Below are 17,313 nucleotides of genomic sequence, written 5' to 3'. Positions count from 1 at the left end.
TGCAAATCCCCTCTGTTAGTCTCTTGCCTTGAAAACCCCAGCAGGGGTCGCCATAAGTCAGATGTGACTTGATGGCACTTTCCTCCACATCTGTTCCCTCCGTTGGAGTGAATGGGGCAGCCCGTACACAGATGATCCATGTGCATACCTAAGGCTCAGTTCAGTGGTGAAGCACCTGATTTGCACGCAAAAAGTCTTGGGTTCAGTCCCTGGTGTCTCTCAGTAAAAAAGATCTCAAAACACAAGCGATGGGAATGATCTCTGTTTGCAGCCTTAGAAAGCTGCTGTCAGACATCAGGGCAGATGATTCAAAGGTCTGATTTGGTACAAGATAGCTTCCAAAGACCATCTCTTAACTGGAGCAGAAATTGATGAAATGCGTGGAGATTTGCCAATTAAAGCACCCAATTTATGGATTTAAGTTACCCCGTTTTGTCGGACAAAGCCCTGAATTTTAAAATGCAGTGTAGCTTTGGTTTGTGCGTTGTATTGTTGCTCTGAGTTTCTTGCTTTAGCACAATATTAGAGGTAGCATGGATGTTAAATGTCAAAGGGATGATTTTTTTTTCATTCCTCCTTGTTCCATAACAGTCCTTCTGCATGAATCTCCACCAAGAGGCAAAAAGCTGGAACAGCTTTCCTCCCCCATTGTTTTTCTTTTTTTTTCTTTTTGAATTGCTGTTATTTCTAACATTTTTGTTTTCATTTTTGTTTTTTAATTTGCAGTTCAAGCTTCACATAAAGCCTGCCAAGTCAATGGACGTTCCTGCATTCACCTGCTTTTGTAGTAATGTGTTTCAGCTATCTTATCTATATATTTTTTTTCTTCTTCTAAACACAAAGCATTCTTATTAACCCAACAATAACTGGAGGGGTGGGGAAGCAGGGGGTACCTAACCTTGGATTTCATTGGTATGGCCCTGTCTTTGGTCTCTCAGAAGAACCCAATGATAGAACTCCTGGAATTGGACCTAGATGGTAATATATTCACGGCACAATTGTAAGCAAAATTACACCATTCTAAGTCCGTTGAAGTCGATAGGCTTAGAAGGGTGTAACTCCTTAGGATTGCACTGCGAATTTGGATCTTATTACGCATTACACTTGGGTTCACGGTTACCACATTGGCCATGATCCAGAGGACCCTATGAGGTGCATGGCGATGGTTGTTCATACATAGTAGAACTTCTGAATTTTGTTTTTGACTAACAGGCTCCGTGCTTCAACCTACCCTGCTTCCCCAACAATGTATTGGAAAGTGAAGGTTCTGTCCAGCCAAAATTAAACCTTTCCAACTGTTTTTAATGGAAGAATTGAGCACATGCCAAAATTTCCTTGCTGTTGAAATCCAAAAGAAGTTTACTGTGCAGTGTACTGTCTAAGCGGGGGAAAGAGGTGAAAACTGCACTTCCTTACGGGTTCTCTGGATTAGGGCTAAGCTGGAGGCTTGTGGCACTTTAAGGACTAGCAAGTTTTTATTGTAGCAGAAGCCGAAGTAGGCTCTAGTCCATGAAAGTACTGAACAAAAACTTGTTCGTCTTTAAGGTGCTGCAAGACTTCTGTTTGTTTTTTCTGCTCTGATCTTGAAAAACATCCCATCCGTTTATGCAATAGAAGGATATAGCCACAAATATCCATAATTCACACATTTTAGCCAAGGACCGTTTATTCTGCTCTTTTTTACTGTGGATAGCTGTTTTCCCCCCAAACAAAAGTTTACAATTATTTTCTGTAGCTAGTAGGAACAAAGGCAAATTGTCCCACTTGTCCAGTACTAGATGAGTATGATTAACTATATAGTGTACTCTCTACCATTCTCTGAAAAAAACACAGAAATAGTGGGAAGATCTGGGAAAGAACTGTTAAGATCTTCTTGAAGGTGTATCCATGATCGCCTCTACTGCAAATGTAACCTTAGTCTACTTTTTTAGCCAGCTTCAGGAAAAGTCGGATCAGACCAGAAGTTTAGTTAGGGTCACCAGGTCCAGACCCAAAGACCCTGCCTGTTTCTGTAAGAGTCAGTGAAGCAGTAAGTAGCAAGCACAATCTTATTTTTATACTGCAGCAGACAGAGAAGAAAATCAAAGTGCCACTACTGCATATTTTGTTGCTCTTTCCAGGTTCTAAGAGAGACGGGGCAGTCTCCGGTGCAACACCTGTCCTCTCTAAATATTATTATTACATTCCCTACTCACATGGTCCAAGGATAGTGAGGGTGGACAACTGCTGAGGCCCAGAAGTTTTACGAGGCACCCCTACTGAGACTAATGCTGCCATTTTGATTCTTAACATGATATAAGACATAGCTTGGTCAGAGGCTGTCTCTGACACATGAAGTGCAGCACAGAATCTTTTGCGGTAATCCAACGCCCCCTGTGGCTTTCCCGTCATACTTGTGGATCCCCTATGGCTCTACATGCATCCCCATTCATGCTTCTACCCCTCCCAGGTAGTTATGAGTCCTCTTCAAGCAGATGCACCTGAAGTCTCAAAACATGCCTCCTTCTGTATGAAAACTGGAGTGCAGAATCTTTATCCTGTGATAACGCCTGTGCAAATAATTCTGTGGGTCCACCTGGCTAGCAAATGGCTTGCTGAGATTTAAGCAAGGATCTCCCAGCCTGACACCAAAGTTCTATATTCTGAACTGACCAAGTTCCACTCGCGTCACGGGTTTCTTCTGGAAGCAGTCTGTAAGATCATAGAAGCCCCACTGCTGTTGTCTTTCTCTGTATCTTAATTGGTTTTTGCATGGCTTTCCATATGCATGATGGCTTTCCTTTCTCTCCTTGCCGTAGCCTGCATTTCTTAGCCTGCCCTCCAGCATTTGATTTCTCTCTTAACAAGCTTTCTTTCCTAAGGCAACATGACTAACAGAATGCAATATGTTTCCAAACCAGAGTTGCACACTGACGGGACAATTTTCTGTCCTAACCCCTTTGATGTAAAGAAGACACAGGAGTTGCAAGTTCTCCAGAGGAGACATATCTGGAATGGGCTTTCCACAATTAAAGTGCTGGTGATCTGCCTATTCTAAAATGGAGAAATTAAATTTTATTCTCTTAGGGTCGATTTACCTAATGCTTGGGAGTATCGTTTGGCAATCTTAAATGGTTGCTTGAGCTTGGTGTAAAAATTAAACTTTTCAGTTGTCATTTCCTATAAGACACTCCAAAGATCCTTAACATCACACAACTGATGGGGGAAGTAGCCATACTATTGCCCCTCGGACATACATCTCCTCAATTCCAAAGTTCAAAAAGTGATGTGTTGTGGAGCCACAATCTTGGTGCCCCTTTAACATCAGTACCAGCCTCTAGGCTTGGTCCAGCCATGACTAAACAAACAACTGATTTGCGGTGAATCTCTGATTGGGTCAGAACTGCTGCTGCAAACATCCACTCTGCTGAGACTCAGATGACAACACTCAGACTGTGAAATGGGATAAACTGACTGTAGGATTACCAGGCTAGGGTTTCAGAGCTCTGCCTGAGAGCCCCTTCGCACATTATGTTTTTAGGTGTACACCTGAGTTTTTGTTTTTAAGTTTTCATCTACAAACAGACCTAAGGGAGGATTAGAAACAGAACTGGCTGCAGCTCCATCTGCTTAAACCCAGGTTTGCTTTTCCGTAATGGTTCTCAGGATCTAAAAGAAAAAAGAATATTGACAAGAAGGTGGTCAGCGTACTGTAGAGATGATATATTGGGGATCTGCAGGTTCTAGTGGGAATTGGGGCAGTCTTGGTGGGCTGCAGAAAGATCTGGGTTGCCTGGTGTACATTTAAGGTGACAACAGTTCACAGGTCATCCAATTTGGTGCAGTCGTCTAAAATGAAGCAGGAATATTTCTTGCATTTCCTTTGACGCTGAGAACGCTTTACCTTTTGAATTGCATGTCTGCACTAGATTGGTCTAAATACGTAGGCTTCCTCCTCCTTTGGGGGTATCAGGAGTTGTAGTTCAGCAGAGGGGGGCATGTGCTTGTTTAGAAGTCCCAGCATCCGTGATAAAACTACATTTCCCCAGTTTCTTAAGGAATAATAATAACAACAACAACATTCGATAGAGGGAGCCATGGCAGTTAAACCAATGTCAAGTGATGAGAAGACAGCTATCTCCTCATCATTATATTTAACCTTTCTTCTTGCAAATGGTGCTCGCCAGCAGATATATACGAATGAAGTCTCACTTTTTCCAGGTATCTTTTTTTTTTTTTTAAGAGCTGTGAAACTGCCTAAAATGTTTTAAATTCTGTATATTTTTTTCTATCATCTGTCCCTTTTTCCTTGCTGATACCTTCGAAGAGGTGGAAGGCCTCTGATTTCCAGATTCCTTTCTCTGCCAAGGCCTCTGATTTCCAGATTCCTTTCTCTGCCAAGGCCTCTGATTTCCAGATTCCTTTCTCTGCCGTTGATGTACTGCCAGTTTTCCGTCAGCTCCTGGCTAGGTAGTCCCATTTCCTCCATTTCTTCAAACCATCTTTAAAAATCTTTGAGAGAAGACGGGGGGATACTGAGACCAGCCCTGAGAGAGGCAGAGCCTTAAAAGACCCAAATGTCAGAGATGAGCTAAGTTGTAACATGAGTATGGAAGAAACAACAGGCAAGCAGCTCACCTTCAGCCCTTTAGGCCTGATGTAGGAGGAGCCAGTTTCCTCACCATGCGCTACAGCTGATTGTGAATATTTATGTTCAAGTTTCCCAAAGCTTGAATATTTGTGTAGTGTGCTTGCACTGGCCATGTCTCTGTGTGTTCTATTTTTAATTGACTTTTGTGCTCACGTAATTTGTTAACTTTCTTTCCCCCCCTTCCCCTGAGTTTCGAATCCTTCTGGAAGATACTCAAGATGCTATGCAATTCAGGCCCCATCTTTACGCTCATCATTGACTTGAGATAAATACAGGCAGCCATTCTCCAGATGCTAACTTGCCACAGCTAGCAGGTAGCTTCTTGTTAAGCTGGTTTTCTGTGCCATCCCACCAATGACAAAGAATTTTACCACATGTTAAGATTCAGGAAGCTGAAGAATGTGCTCGGCAAAGCAGTTGAAATAACCAGCTTGCCAAGTAGCTACAACTTTATAAAACAAGGCCACAAAAATGACTAGCCCACTAAAGAAACAACTAACCCGTCTGCCTATCAGTTCCAGTGTAAATTGTTTGAGGGCCATCAACAGCCTGAGGGAAATAGAATCCAGTTCTTGTACAGTTTACAAATAAAACTCTTTCTACCTGACCTTTTGGAGGCCATCTTTACTTTCTACAGGCAAGTGGCTATTATGGACATAATAACATGGTACGTTACCAGTTAGTAAAGACACAACTCATGATAAGTTCATTGCAAGATGCATGGACTGACTGAACAACATTTGCTTCTTGAGAAACAATCTGAAGATTGTTCAGGGGCCTCAGACAGAGTTGTTTTGCAGTAAGCTGACAGAAAAGCAAGACAGCACCTAGATCTCCAGAAGAGCCCATCTGTGAAACAACGCTTTTCTAGAGCGATTGCTGTTGAAGAGGAAACAAAATGTTGCAGGGTTTCCCTTCCGTTCAATACACTTATCACCAGGGCTTTTTTTCTGGGAAAAGAGGTGATGGAACTCAGTGGGTTGCCCTCAGAGAAAATGGCGTGGAGGGCAATCTCAACTCCCCACTTTCTGGAGATCAGGGGGCGGGGCCACCAGCCATGTGACCATTTTCAAGAGGTTCCAGAACTCCGTTCCCCTGTGTTCCCCCTGAAAAAAAACCCTGCTTATCACTCAGTATTAGCCTGAGGATCGGCTCTTCTAGCCTTCCAAACATGGCCAATGCATCACTTACAGATTGCTGAAGTGGCCCCTCTGTGTGTGGGGAGGGTACATATGGACAGCTTCTGGGAAGGTCTTTTGTCGTACAGATTCCACCCCCATAAAGGCTGTCCTGCCGTGTTGCAGCCCAAGATTGCCATGTCATGTGCAGCAGCCATTACCTCATTGTGATGTCATCCACAGTGGGTGTGGCTTATGATTGACAGAAGACAGGACTTGTAGGGGACCAGTTGCAATGTGAAGGAAATGTTTCCACACTGAAGATTCTGTCACTGTCCCTCCCACCCTAAATTAATGAGCAACTCCTACAGCAAATTGCACATCTTCCCGATATTTATCAAGGAGCAAAAAAGGTTCTCAGTCAGTCCAGCTGAACATTGTGCTTTCTAAAGTGTGGATTGAATTTGCACCTGGTGCTCTACTTGAGAAAGGGGGAATAGGGCTGTTTATCCAGGAGTTTAGCTGCAACAGAAACTGGGATGGTTTTTTTTAAGGGTTGCCTGGGGACTGTCTCTCTGGGGACAGAGAATCCTGAGATCTACACATAGACCCCAAGTGGCTCTGCAAGAGTTGTTGCTACCAGTCTTTGAAGCCATTTTCTTTTCTTTGCCAAAACGTGCCCCATGTTTTCTGTTCATTTCCTTTATATTCCCCCCCCCCTTCCAAGAATGAAGCATGTTAATCTGAGATGATTTATTCTTGGAACAAATTAAGATCTTTCTATCCCTTCTTACCCTGAGCCCCTTAAAGAAAATGTTGCTGCCAGCATTGAATTTGATGCCCCAGCCCCACTTCGGTCCCTCTTCAAAGGATGTGCAGCATCACATTTCACACCAGAATGCAGATAGATTCCTGTGGGCCCCCCTTTGAACATACAGCCCGTGAAAAGAAATTTGGCACAGAGCCCACAGCCACAGAGGGATGTGCGTCCTGCAGCAAGCAAAATGCAAAAAACTGTTTCCGCACGTGGATCCCCTTGGCTGAATCAGAGAGCTCATTTAATAGCCACAGAGCCAGGTTCTTGCCCTGCTTTAGCAATTCCCCCGCAACGTGTTGAGCTTGGTTACAACTGCACTTGCTTTTCTTTTCTTTGTCTGTATCCGTGCCTTTCTTCACAGCAATCCTTGGCTCTGCACAGAATAATATCCCTCTTCAAAGCTAATTGGATGTGCTTTCGGCTTTGCATGTAAGTACAGTGGCAAAAGACCCTTCTGCCCACCCGAGGCTGTTTTGCCAAAGGTGTGTTTTGCAACAAGAGAAATTCTCAGGTGGTTTCTGCCAGGTAGCATTCAGCTAGTGCAGATCCTGAAGTCGCTGGCCCCGATCAGTTGCACGTGTAGGTCACAACTAAAATGATGTCAAAGGAACCGGTTGCTTTCAGTAGAACTTAAGCACAAGCAACTTTGTCTGAATTGTGGCCATTCTTTTATAACACTCTTCATCAAGCATGCTTGGAGTGGCAGGCTAGCAACCTGATTTCGAATGCCCTTCTTTGAAAATAAGTCCAGTTGATTTGAATCTGCAGGCTTATCGATTGAGTTCAATAGAAGCTACTTCCTAGTTAAGCGTATATAAGATTTTAGCAGGCTACAGTCCTGTGGCCCTTTGAAAGACAGTTCAAGCTTTTTGGAGTCAGGGTCCTAAGGTTCACTGGGGTCTGGCTCCATAAATCCATGGTTCTCAAACTGAGGGTTGGGACCCAGAAGTGGGTTGTGACTCCGGCAGGTAGATAGCAAGACAAGGAGAGAGGAAAGAATGGGGTGAGCTGGGAAAGGGGGCTCAGCAGCAAATCTGGGTTTGCTTCAGCATCACATGTGAAAGGGCCATGAAACGCAGCTGCTTGCTGGATCATTTTGACATGTTCACAAACCCTGAATATGAAAAATAGAATATGTGCTTGTTTTGTATAGTGTTGGGGGGGAAAATAGCATGGAGTGGCTTTGCAGGTGTGTTAGGCAAAAGGCGTGTAAATTTAGGAGTGGACCCCATTTGAAAAAGTTGAAAACTGCTTGCTGATGTCATAATAAACTGCATAACTGTTAAGAGCGAGACAGGAGCAAGATTGAAATCCGGTAGCACCTTAAAGACCAACAACATTTCCAGGCTATGCGCTTTCAAGAGTCTGAGCTCCCTTTGTCATATGCCCTGGCTTCAGAAGGGAGCTTTGACTCTCAGAAGCTTATACCCTGGAAATCTCTTTGGTCTTTGAAGTTCCACGGGACTCAGATCTTGCTCTTCTCCTGCAGACCAGCACGGCAACCCACCAGAAACCATCTTCAAGGTGACATAAGACTCTTAGCTACGACACACTTAACAGGGCTATCCCTCTGGAATTAGTAGGTAACGGGTCTCACTGAAGGACTTGCTTCGGAGTAAAGTAGTTTAGGAGTCCACTGCCGGTCAGATTCCCTAGCAAGTTTCATTAAGTAAAGATATTTACAGAGCAATCCAAAGCAGAGTTACTCCAGTCTAAGCCCATTGAAATCAATGGACTTGGACTGGAGTAACTCGGCTTAGGATTGCACTGTTAGTATTTGAGCACTAAAACACCTTGTTCACATTAACTGTCCCTTTAGAAAATCCCAGCTCAGAAGTATAAGCCATTGTATTTGCACGTGTTTTATCTGTGTTTTCCTACATTATTATATGTTTTAATATACCTGTCTTTGAGTGTCGGAGATTGGGTAGGCCAATAACGGCGGTTCCCCCTCCTCCAAAATCAGGATAAACATTTAACCCGTTCAGTATCCTGTCTCTGGAGGTAATTAGGAGAGTATTAATGACTGCTCCATATGTAGATCCGAAATCTTTAATTTGGCTGGGTCTCATGGCTTCAGGCAGGAAGGTCTGAATCGTGGAGAAAACCGCCTTTCATTTATATTGGCAGGAGTTTAAAATATTTGATTTCAAAGGAGAAGGAAAACAAGGTTCAAAAGTTCATCCCGCTGTTTTTTTGGATGAACACATTCAGCGAAACTGAAATCCAAATTTTGTAATTGTCCCAGCTTTGGAGATTCCGTCCCCCTCACACACAGTTATAACAGAAGGCAAAATTACACCCCCCAACTCTGAGACAGCATTGAAGTATTTTTTTTTCTTTGAGAGAAAGAGATTGGGAACACGACAGTGCCCCCTCCTCGAAATCCAGTTCCCAAAGTGACAGCTTCATGTCGCTTTGCCATAGGGACGGATGTAGCTTACCTTTCTTGCAGATGTGATTGGTATTTTGTGAAGCATGGGGGGTTGAAAAGCTCGGCGCTTCTGTGGAGCCAATGGGGAAATGACCATGGATAAAAAGTTCCTCAGATGCTGTGAGCCGTTGAAAATCCTCCCTTTAAAGGGTAACAATGCGTTCCGCCCACTGGACTCACTTCTTTCTTGATGGGACACTTCAAGTCATTGGCCCTGCAGCCATCTGGAGAGTTGGCTGTTTCAGATGCCCAGCTGTACAGTGGAGGGGGCGGCCTTATTACATGCTCGCCAATGTGCAGAAATGTGGAGATGAGCAAGGAAACGGCAATTCAGCTTTGCTGCATCTTGTGTCATGACAGGTGACCCGCTCCTTGTGTGGAAGCACAAGTTCCACACGATGAGCCCTCAAATGGAGATTAGGAGTGTTTGCCTGATGAGATTGTACCATCTGAAGCCACCTCAGATTTCCCCCAATCCAGAGTAAATATCAACAGCAGGGCTTTTTTTCAGGGGGAACGCGGGGGAACGGAGTTCCGGAACCTCTTGAAAATGGTCACATGACTGGTGGCCCCGCCCCCTGATCTCCAGACAGAGGGGAGTTCAGATCTAAACTCCCTTCTGTCTGGAGATCAGGGGCGGGGCCACCAGCCATGTGACCAATTTCTCCGAGGGCAACCCATTGAGTTCCACCACCTCTTTTCCCAGGAAAAAAGCCCTGATCAACAGTAATACTTGTGCTTAGTTGAAACTGCCATCTCTCCTCCTAAATCCCATCACAGCAGCATTTAAACCACCTCAGCCTTCAGGTGCTAATATGTGGGATGCTGCGGTCTAAACTTCGGACAGTCCAATGTGAGCAGTTCCATCAGGTCAAGAGTAAAAACAGAAAACGTTCTGAGTGGGGTGGATGTGGGTGAGTGCACTTTTCTGGGATTCCAAGGCCTCTGTTTTCACTTCTCTCTGTCTTCACTCATATGTTTCCTGTCATTCTCAGCCAGAATATTGGAAAAGCCAGTGAGGGGCGGTATAGCCTTTAAAAATAAAATTGGAGGTGATTAAAGTGAGGCAGAAAGAAGAGTGTGCGGACAGAGCATGCAGGCTGGAATTATGGGGTGTGTCGAGGATTAGAATTCCATAGAATCACAGGAACACCAAGAGACACCAATTAGGGGCTACAGAAAGGTTACTTATTAAATGGTGTGATTCCCAGAAACCACAAGCCCAGGATATATCAACTTCAGCTAATTTAGTAATGATAAAGAGCAATAGGTTTGCCTGATAGATGAACTCTGGGGATGAGCTGTACCAGTAGGGCAGTAGAAAGAGGATGTTAATTGTACACACTTACTTTGGGGTCTAATGCAAGATGTTCGTCTTCATTGGGGCTGAATTCTCTTAAGTCCCAAACTCTGGTCTGAATTTCTTTTGTAAATGTTTTTTTTTTCTTTGCAATGTGATGACAGCACACACACACGTGTGCATTCATTATATCTATCCATCTGAGTTGTGCCTATGACTTGCTGTTCTCTCCTTTTGCTGTATCTCCCCTTCGAAAGGGGAGTTTTAAAAAATATAGTTGCATTGACAGTTATATAAAATCTGTTCCTGTCTAGCTGGAGTCTAACAGTGTTGTCTTGAAACATATACATGAAGGATTCTGTTTTGTTCCCCCCTGCTCCCAGTTAACTGAAAATAAAACTGTGAATGGCTGTAGGAATACGTTGTTTGTATACTTCTGTTTTGTGGGATTTTGTTTTTTCTTTGAAGTTTGCTGACTGCCTTACAGCCTTCTAGGTGTAGCTTCTTTTTATTTCCTTTCTGTTTTGAAAGTATCCTCTGTTTCTTTATGCCAGAACGACTTTGTAATCGACTTAACAGTGTTAATATAGCATTATATACATTATGTATCTGTCCATTAGAATTTTGTTACCTTTTTTTTTGCCATGTCAAAACAGCTTCCTTTTATGCAAGTACACCAACAGTGGAAATCTGATGCATTTGGCCAGACTTGTGGGGAGATTTTTTGTATATGTTCTTGAATGTTTGCCTCTCAAGAGTCTGAATACACGAAGTGGGAAGGAAAAAATACATTTTTTTTAAAAAAAAATCCCCAACATTGTTTTTGTGTGGCTTTCATTTTCAGTTGGTCGTTTAATTTTTTGTGGGGTGTGAGGAAGAGGAGGGGGGAAATGTGATATTTCCTTTCCCCATAGTATACACCATCATCCATTTGTTGTTTCCAGTTACTTTCCGGGGTTGCCCACAGTGCATTTGAAAAGTCGCCACCACTGTAAATGCCTGCTCTGTGCTCTCGTAGATAGATAACAGCATCTTGACAAGGTCCAAATTGCTCTGCGGTTATGTTTCTGCATGTCCTGTCTCTGCTATAGTCGGGGCTGTACCAGGCATTTCTGACTACAACAGGCTGGTGGGAATTGGTAGACGGGGTAGACTTTTGCGCCCTGCAGATTCCAGCTTCTGTTCAGAAATTTGTTTGGTAGCTGGAGGAGGCTGGCCAAGTCTTACAAGAAGCTAGCCATGATCGGGAATTGACAAAGAAGAATACAATTTTGAATGCTAACTAAATACATAATATTGTATTCTATTTCTGATTTGTGGTTTAGTTAGCATTCACGATTGTATCCTTCTTGTTACTCTCTGTATCGTAGATCCAGAGGAGTTAGCCATGTTAGTCTGCAGTAACAAAATAGCAGAGTCCAGTAGCACCTTTAAGACTAACCAACTTTATTGTAGCATAAGCTTTTGAGGGCCACAGCTGTCTTCGTCAGATGCATCTGATGAAGAGAGCTGTGGCTCTCGAAAGCTTATGCTGCAATAAAGTTGGTTAGTCTTAAAGGTGCTACTGAACACTCTGTATCGTGGAACTCTATGATCAGAGATTGAGTATCCCTGGGGAGAAGAATGATTTATCGTTCCTCCTGTGGGGTATACAATGGAATACAATGGAATAGTATGCAAAAACATTTAGTTTGCAGAATATATTGGGGGGCTGGTTTCATTTGATACAGAATTTTGATCAGTGAAAGGTACAGAGGATGGTCAGCTCCGACTATACGGAATCCCTTTTCACTTTTCCCCTCACTGTTCAAGACACTGTTGTTGCTTTTTTCTTTTCTTCTTCCTCCTCTTTTGGATTCTGAACCTTCTTTTCTTTTTTTTCTTTTCCGTAGCTTCTTCTTTATGTAGCTGTCAGTCACCTTGGCAAGTTCCTCCTTCCCTCTTTCCTAGCGGCGCGTTAGAAGAGGCAGCAGATATGCTACACCCCTACTGGGAGTCGACTTACCTCATTCTTCTGCCTTTCTGTCCTTTTAAAAACTGTGACTCACTGTGGTGCGTGCGTGTCTTTTCCGAGTGTCTGTCCACTCGCCGCCACTGGCATCCGAGTTGACTTTTCCTAACTGCCCGGATCATTAGAGTCCAAGTGGCAGTCAGCTTCCAAGATTTTGCACTGGGGATGTTTTTCTTCTTTCGTTTTGATACAAAAGGCACATGATGCCACTCAATGTGAGGACAAGGAGCATGGGGACTGCAACCGTGTGTGTGTGTGTGTGTGTGTGCATGCTTGCGTGTGTGAAAGAGACATATGTATGCAAGAGCCAGAGGGTGGTTGTGTGATTCGTAACACCCCCACACAGATTTTAATCTAGCACTGAGTTTGATTCCAAGAGATTCTGTAACATGGTTACTCTGAAAGCCATATGAACTCAAAAGGATTCCCACTGCCTGTGATCACACTCCCTAAGTTGAAATAAGAGAAGGAGAAAAGGTTCATGCAGACATACCTGAACTTAATGAAAGGGACCATCTAGGAGTTTCTCTACACGAGACATCTGACAAGTGAAGAACACGTGTTGGGAGATACAATGTTAGCCGGGAAAGGTAGTTTAAAAAGACAGAGCCAGCAGCAGGGCACAGGCTTTGCTATACGCTGGAGCTGTGTGAAGGGGCTGTGAAATGCCAGAAGGGGAATTTCAGCCCATTATAACCTCTCCAGGTCCAAGCCGGGCTCTGGAAGGCAGCTCCAGCCCATTTCCATTCCCTCTGGTGGTGATTCCACACAGTTTTAGACTGGAGAGGTAAAATTGACAGAACCTTATGGGAGGCAAAGATGAACGTAACAAACCCTCTGAGGAGCGATCTCTACCGGCTCTGTCTTTTAAAACTACGCTTCCCAGCTAACATTGCATCTCCCTACACTTCGTGTAGAGATATTCTATATCTCAAGCTGTATCCTGACTTTAAGCGTTTTTTATTTGTTTCTAGCTCTCTGGAAGTTGTAGTTCTATACGTGGCCTCAATACGCTCTGTTAGAATCTGAGGCCCGCATCACCATTCCACACACAACTTTCCCCCCTCTTAACAACACAAGCAACAAAAACCGATACAAAATAAGATCAGTGAATCATGGTCCTCAGTATCGAAATACTCTAAAAGAGAGTAACTAGCAGCACCAGAAATTCAATTCTGCATTCCTGAATGCCCTCTGGAATAAAACCGTCCTGGCAGAACCTTGGCAGGCAACATCGGTGAACTTTTTGTGGGGGGAGTGCCAGCACTATGGCCAAGGGTCCCCTCCCAAATGCCCACATGCCTCATCAATGTCCCCAGCAAAAGAACTGGACACAGGTAGGTTCCTATGGGTGGAGACAATCCGGAACAGTTGCCACTAAAATTATGTGAAATTAAGCTGGTACGGGACCGTTCCTTCATACTGGTAAGAAAGTGGCACCTTTTGTCTTACGCTTCAAAGAAGAGACACACCTGCCTAGACTACATATGATGGAATTCATCCTGACACTCGGGTGAGTGGTTTATCTAATTCAAACATCAGAGGTTTTTTTTAACTGTACTCTTAAATTTTATTTAAAGATGTAAAGATGTTAAGAAAAATCGTTCCCAGTGTTTCTTCTGGGAGAGGGGCTAGCTCTGCAGTTTCAGCTGGACTGTTTATTAAATGTAAGCCGGATGGGAAATAAAGGAAAGAAGGGAAAGTCATCTGTTGGTGCTTTTGCTCTACGGTCGATGGAGTGGAGGGCTGTACTCTTGTGTATTGTGTTTCTGAAATACAAGGGTTGGTTCGTGGGGCCTCAGGGTCCTGCGGCTTTTCCAGCCTGCTCTTTGAACTAGGGCAGAATCCGGACTTATCCCCTGGCTATTAGCTTAACAATCGAATGTGCTTGAAAACAGGGCTCTGGAGTGTTCCATGATTCTATGCCAAGCATAAAAGAAACCACTGGCTGGAACTGGGAGCAGAACCACAAGTGACAAAAGGCACAGATTGGACACTTGTCAGCTTCCCTCAAGTTTTGATGGGAAATGTAGGCGTCCTGGTCTTGCAGCTTGGCTCTCCGACTGCTGTCCAATGGACTTTTCAACTGTCACTTGTCCAACATTCCGCCAAGCTGCCTACATTTCCCATCAAAACTTGAGGGAAGCTGACAAGTGTCCAATCTGTGCCTTTTGTCACTTGTGGTTCTGCTCAGGGTGTAAAATCCAAGAGCTTGAAAAGTTCCTTTTTTACTCCCCTCCCCTTAAATTTCAACTTCTGATCCTTTTGGCTGCACAGAGAGGCTTGAAAAGCATACGTGCAATTTCTGACACCACCTCCGAAGAGAAAGGACGACTGAGGAAGCTTTACTTTGCACTTAACGACCAGGAGAACGGGCTTGAATGAATCGTAATAAATGTGCTTTTGAATGTGTAATTTATAAAACAATGTGGATTTTTTTCTTTTCATGGTGCAAACTCTGATCTATTGAAAATTCGACAAACCCTGCCTAAGCCCCATTAAATATTGGTTAATATGTTAAATTCATTGATTAAAAAGATGTTTATGATTTAAAAGGTGTCCTTGATTAATCAAGCACCAGTCTGGTTTTTTCCCCCACCAACAGAAAAGGTAGTTGTTTTTCAAGAAGTTAAAAAAAACGGGACAACAGCCATCCTAGGAGAGGCCTTCTCTGCATCAAGGAGGGAAGACCTCTTCTGCTGCTGTGATGCTACAACACACACACACACACACAGGTATTAACTACAGCCAGAGGAAAAGCGTATTTCTGTTCTTCAGAATTATTGCCTCTCAATATGCAAATATCTAGCCATTTAAGTGATTAAGTGATTGAAACACACATGAGTAATTGGCTGAGGCTTCTTTAATGAGGTGAATGCCCCAATTAGCAGCAGTGAGATACAAAGTCTTAGTTAAATCTGTCAATCCCGTGGATTTAACTGGTATTTAGAACACACTCCTGAGGGTTTTGGCCTTGGTAACACGTGATCATACTGCAGGTTCTCAGAAGAATATTATAAACAGCTGCAGGCTGTATTGTAATGTAAGGGGAAGGTAGAAGTCTCAGAATAACCAGAACACCCGGTCTAAGAGTCTCGGTCTCAGCTGCACTGCAAGCATCTTCTCCCACTGTGCGACTGCTACGGTTTGGTGTGTGAGGGCCAAGCTACAAGTGACGCCTGACACAGGTTGGACACTTGTCAGCTTCCCTCAAGTTTTGGTGGGAAATGTAGGCGTCCTGGCCTAGCAGCTTGGCTCTCCGACTGCTGTCCAATGGACTTTTCAACTGTAATTTGTCCAACATTCCTCCAAGCTGCCTACATTTCCCGCCAAAACTTGAGGGAAGCTGACAAGTGTCCAACCTGTGTCATTCATCACTTGTAGTTTGGCCCTTCGAAGCCTTGGTGCACATTAGGCTTGCCAACTCCTGGCTGGGAAATCCCTGGAGATTTGGGGGTTGAGACGGGAGAGTTTGGGAAGGAAGGGGCCTCAGCAGGGTATAATGCCATAAAGGCCGTCCTTCAAAGCAGCCGTTTTCTTCAGTTCCAGGAGATTTCCAGCCACCAGCTGGAGACTGCAACCCTCATGCACAGATAGCTGTGACAAACAGCCAGCTGGGATCAAATCAAAACCAGATGTAGGGAGACTCATGTTTGATTGCTAATTTGCAGGAAACAGGGACCACAAATCAAACTGAGGGAAATTAATGATTTCTCCCTGCACTGATGATTGGGGAAGGCAATGGCAAACCACCCCGTAACAAAAAGTCTGCCAAGAAAACGTCGTGATGCAACGTCCCCCCCATGGGTCAGTAAAGACTCAGTGCTTGCACAGGGGGGCTGCCTTTACCCTACCTTTTTATCCTGCACTGATAAAAATTACTTCCTAAATAGGCTATTTGACCCGGGGGTGTGGTGGAGAACATACAGATGCCACATGAGTACCTTCCCTCCCCCTCCCTCCATTACTGCAGCCCCAAACTGATGGGGGCACCCTTTGATTTCCAACTGTGGGAGTGACCTGATCACATAGTTTCTGCATCTTGTGGTTTTGACCCTTCCACGTGCAAAGTTACATTTTTTGAACTGCAACGCAGAGCCCAAATCAAAGCTTCCTGCCCGGTAGGCCTGCCTTCCTTTTTCTTTCCTACTCCAACCACACTCTTTCCAGCAGGGACCCTTGCAAGAGAGATGAGAGCACCCCCAATGTACTACTAAGCCGTTGGCCACATAAACTGAAAGCCTGCTTGATGCATTTTCAAAAAATAAGGTGAGGTTGGATTCCAGATGGCAGGAGTTGAGGTGGCCACCCTTCGAAGTGGCCCCAACAGTGCCATCCTTCTGTTGCAAATCTCCAACTTGTCCCTCATGCTGTTTTGAGGGGGCGGGGGTCCCTTGTCCTTAAGAAGCAGCATTTTGGGTTGCAGAAAAACACAGGAGGTAATGAAGAGCTGTGCTGCTGGCAGAAATTGCTTCTTTCATCAGGAAATTACCATTGGATCCAATCCTCTGCCTAACAGAATATTTAAATATACTGCTGCGTTCCTACAATGTAAGGCTTTTTTTCAGCTGGAACACAGTGGAATGGAGTTCCGGAACCTCTTGAAAATGATCACATGGTTGGTGGCCCCGCCCCCTGATCTCCAGACAGAGGGGAGTTTAGATTGCCCTCCATGCTGCAGGAGGGCGCGGATGGTAATCTAAATTCCCCTCTGTCTGGAGATTGGGGCGGGGCCACCAGCCATGTGACCATTTTCTCTGAGGGCAACCCACTGAGTTCCACCACCATTTTTCCCAGAAAAAAAGCCCTGCTACAATGTAAGGCATTCCTGTGGACCCATTCACACGTTATATTTTTAACTGTACATGAGCAAACATAACATAGAAGTATATTTATTGAAGAGCAATGATTGGTTCCAGCTCTGTTAAGTGCACGCTGGGTGACAATCCAGGTTTGCCTCGCATGTAATGTGTGAAATGGTCTTGACGTTCTCTGGCCCACAC

At 44.2% G+C, this 17,313-nt stretch overlaps 1 protein-coding gene across 3 annotated transcripts in view; it reads left to right on the top strand.

The window, feature by feature from the left end:
* Positions 1 to 12,347, top strand: part of SEPTIN11 (septin 11) — a 123,986-nt gene extending 111,639 nt beyond the window's left edge. The window contains exons 10-11 of one of the 3 annotated variants that reach the window (XM_054989668.1): positions 727 to 787; positions 12,192 to 12,347. In XM_054989668.1, the coding sequence (XP_054845643.1) occupies positions 727 to 742 (16 nt within the window). In that variant the 3' untranslated portion in view covers positions 743 to 787; positions 12,192 to 12,347. Of the gene's footprint in view, positions 1 to 726; positions 10,714 to 12,191 lie in introns of those variants that run through there. The other 2 variants (XM_054989669.1, XM_054989666.1) reach the window with 2 other exon arrangements.
* Positions 12,348 to 17,313: the final 4,966 nt, after the last annotated feature.

This window comes from Eublepharis macularius, chromosome 10 (genome assembly GCF_028583425.1).
Source record: "Eublepharis macularius isolate TG4126 chromosome 10, MPM_Emac_v1.0, whole genome shotgun sequence".
NCBI classification, from domain to species: domain Eukaryota; kingdom Metazoa; phylum Chordata; class Lepidosauria; order Squamata; family Eublepharidae; genus Eublepharis; species Eublepharis macularius.
Note: the sequence above shows the minus strand (reverse complement) of the source record. Positions and strands in the feature narration are given on the sequence as shown.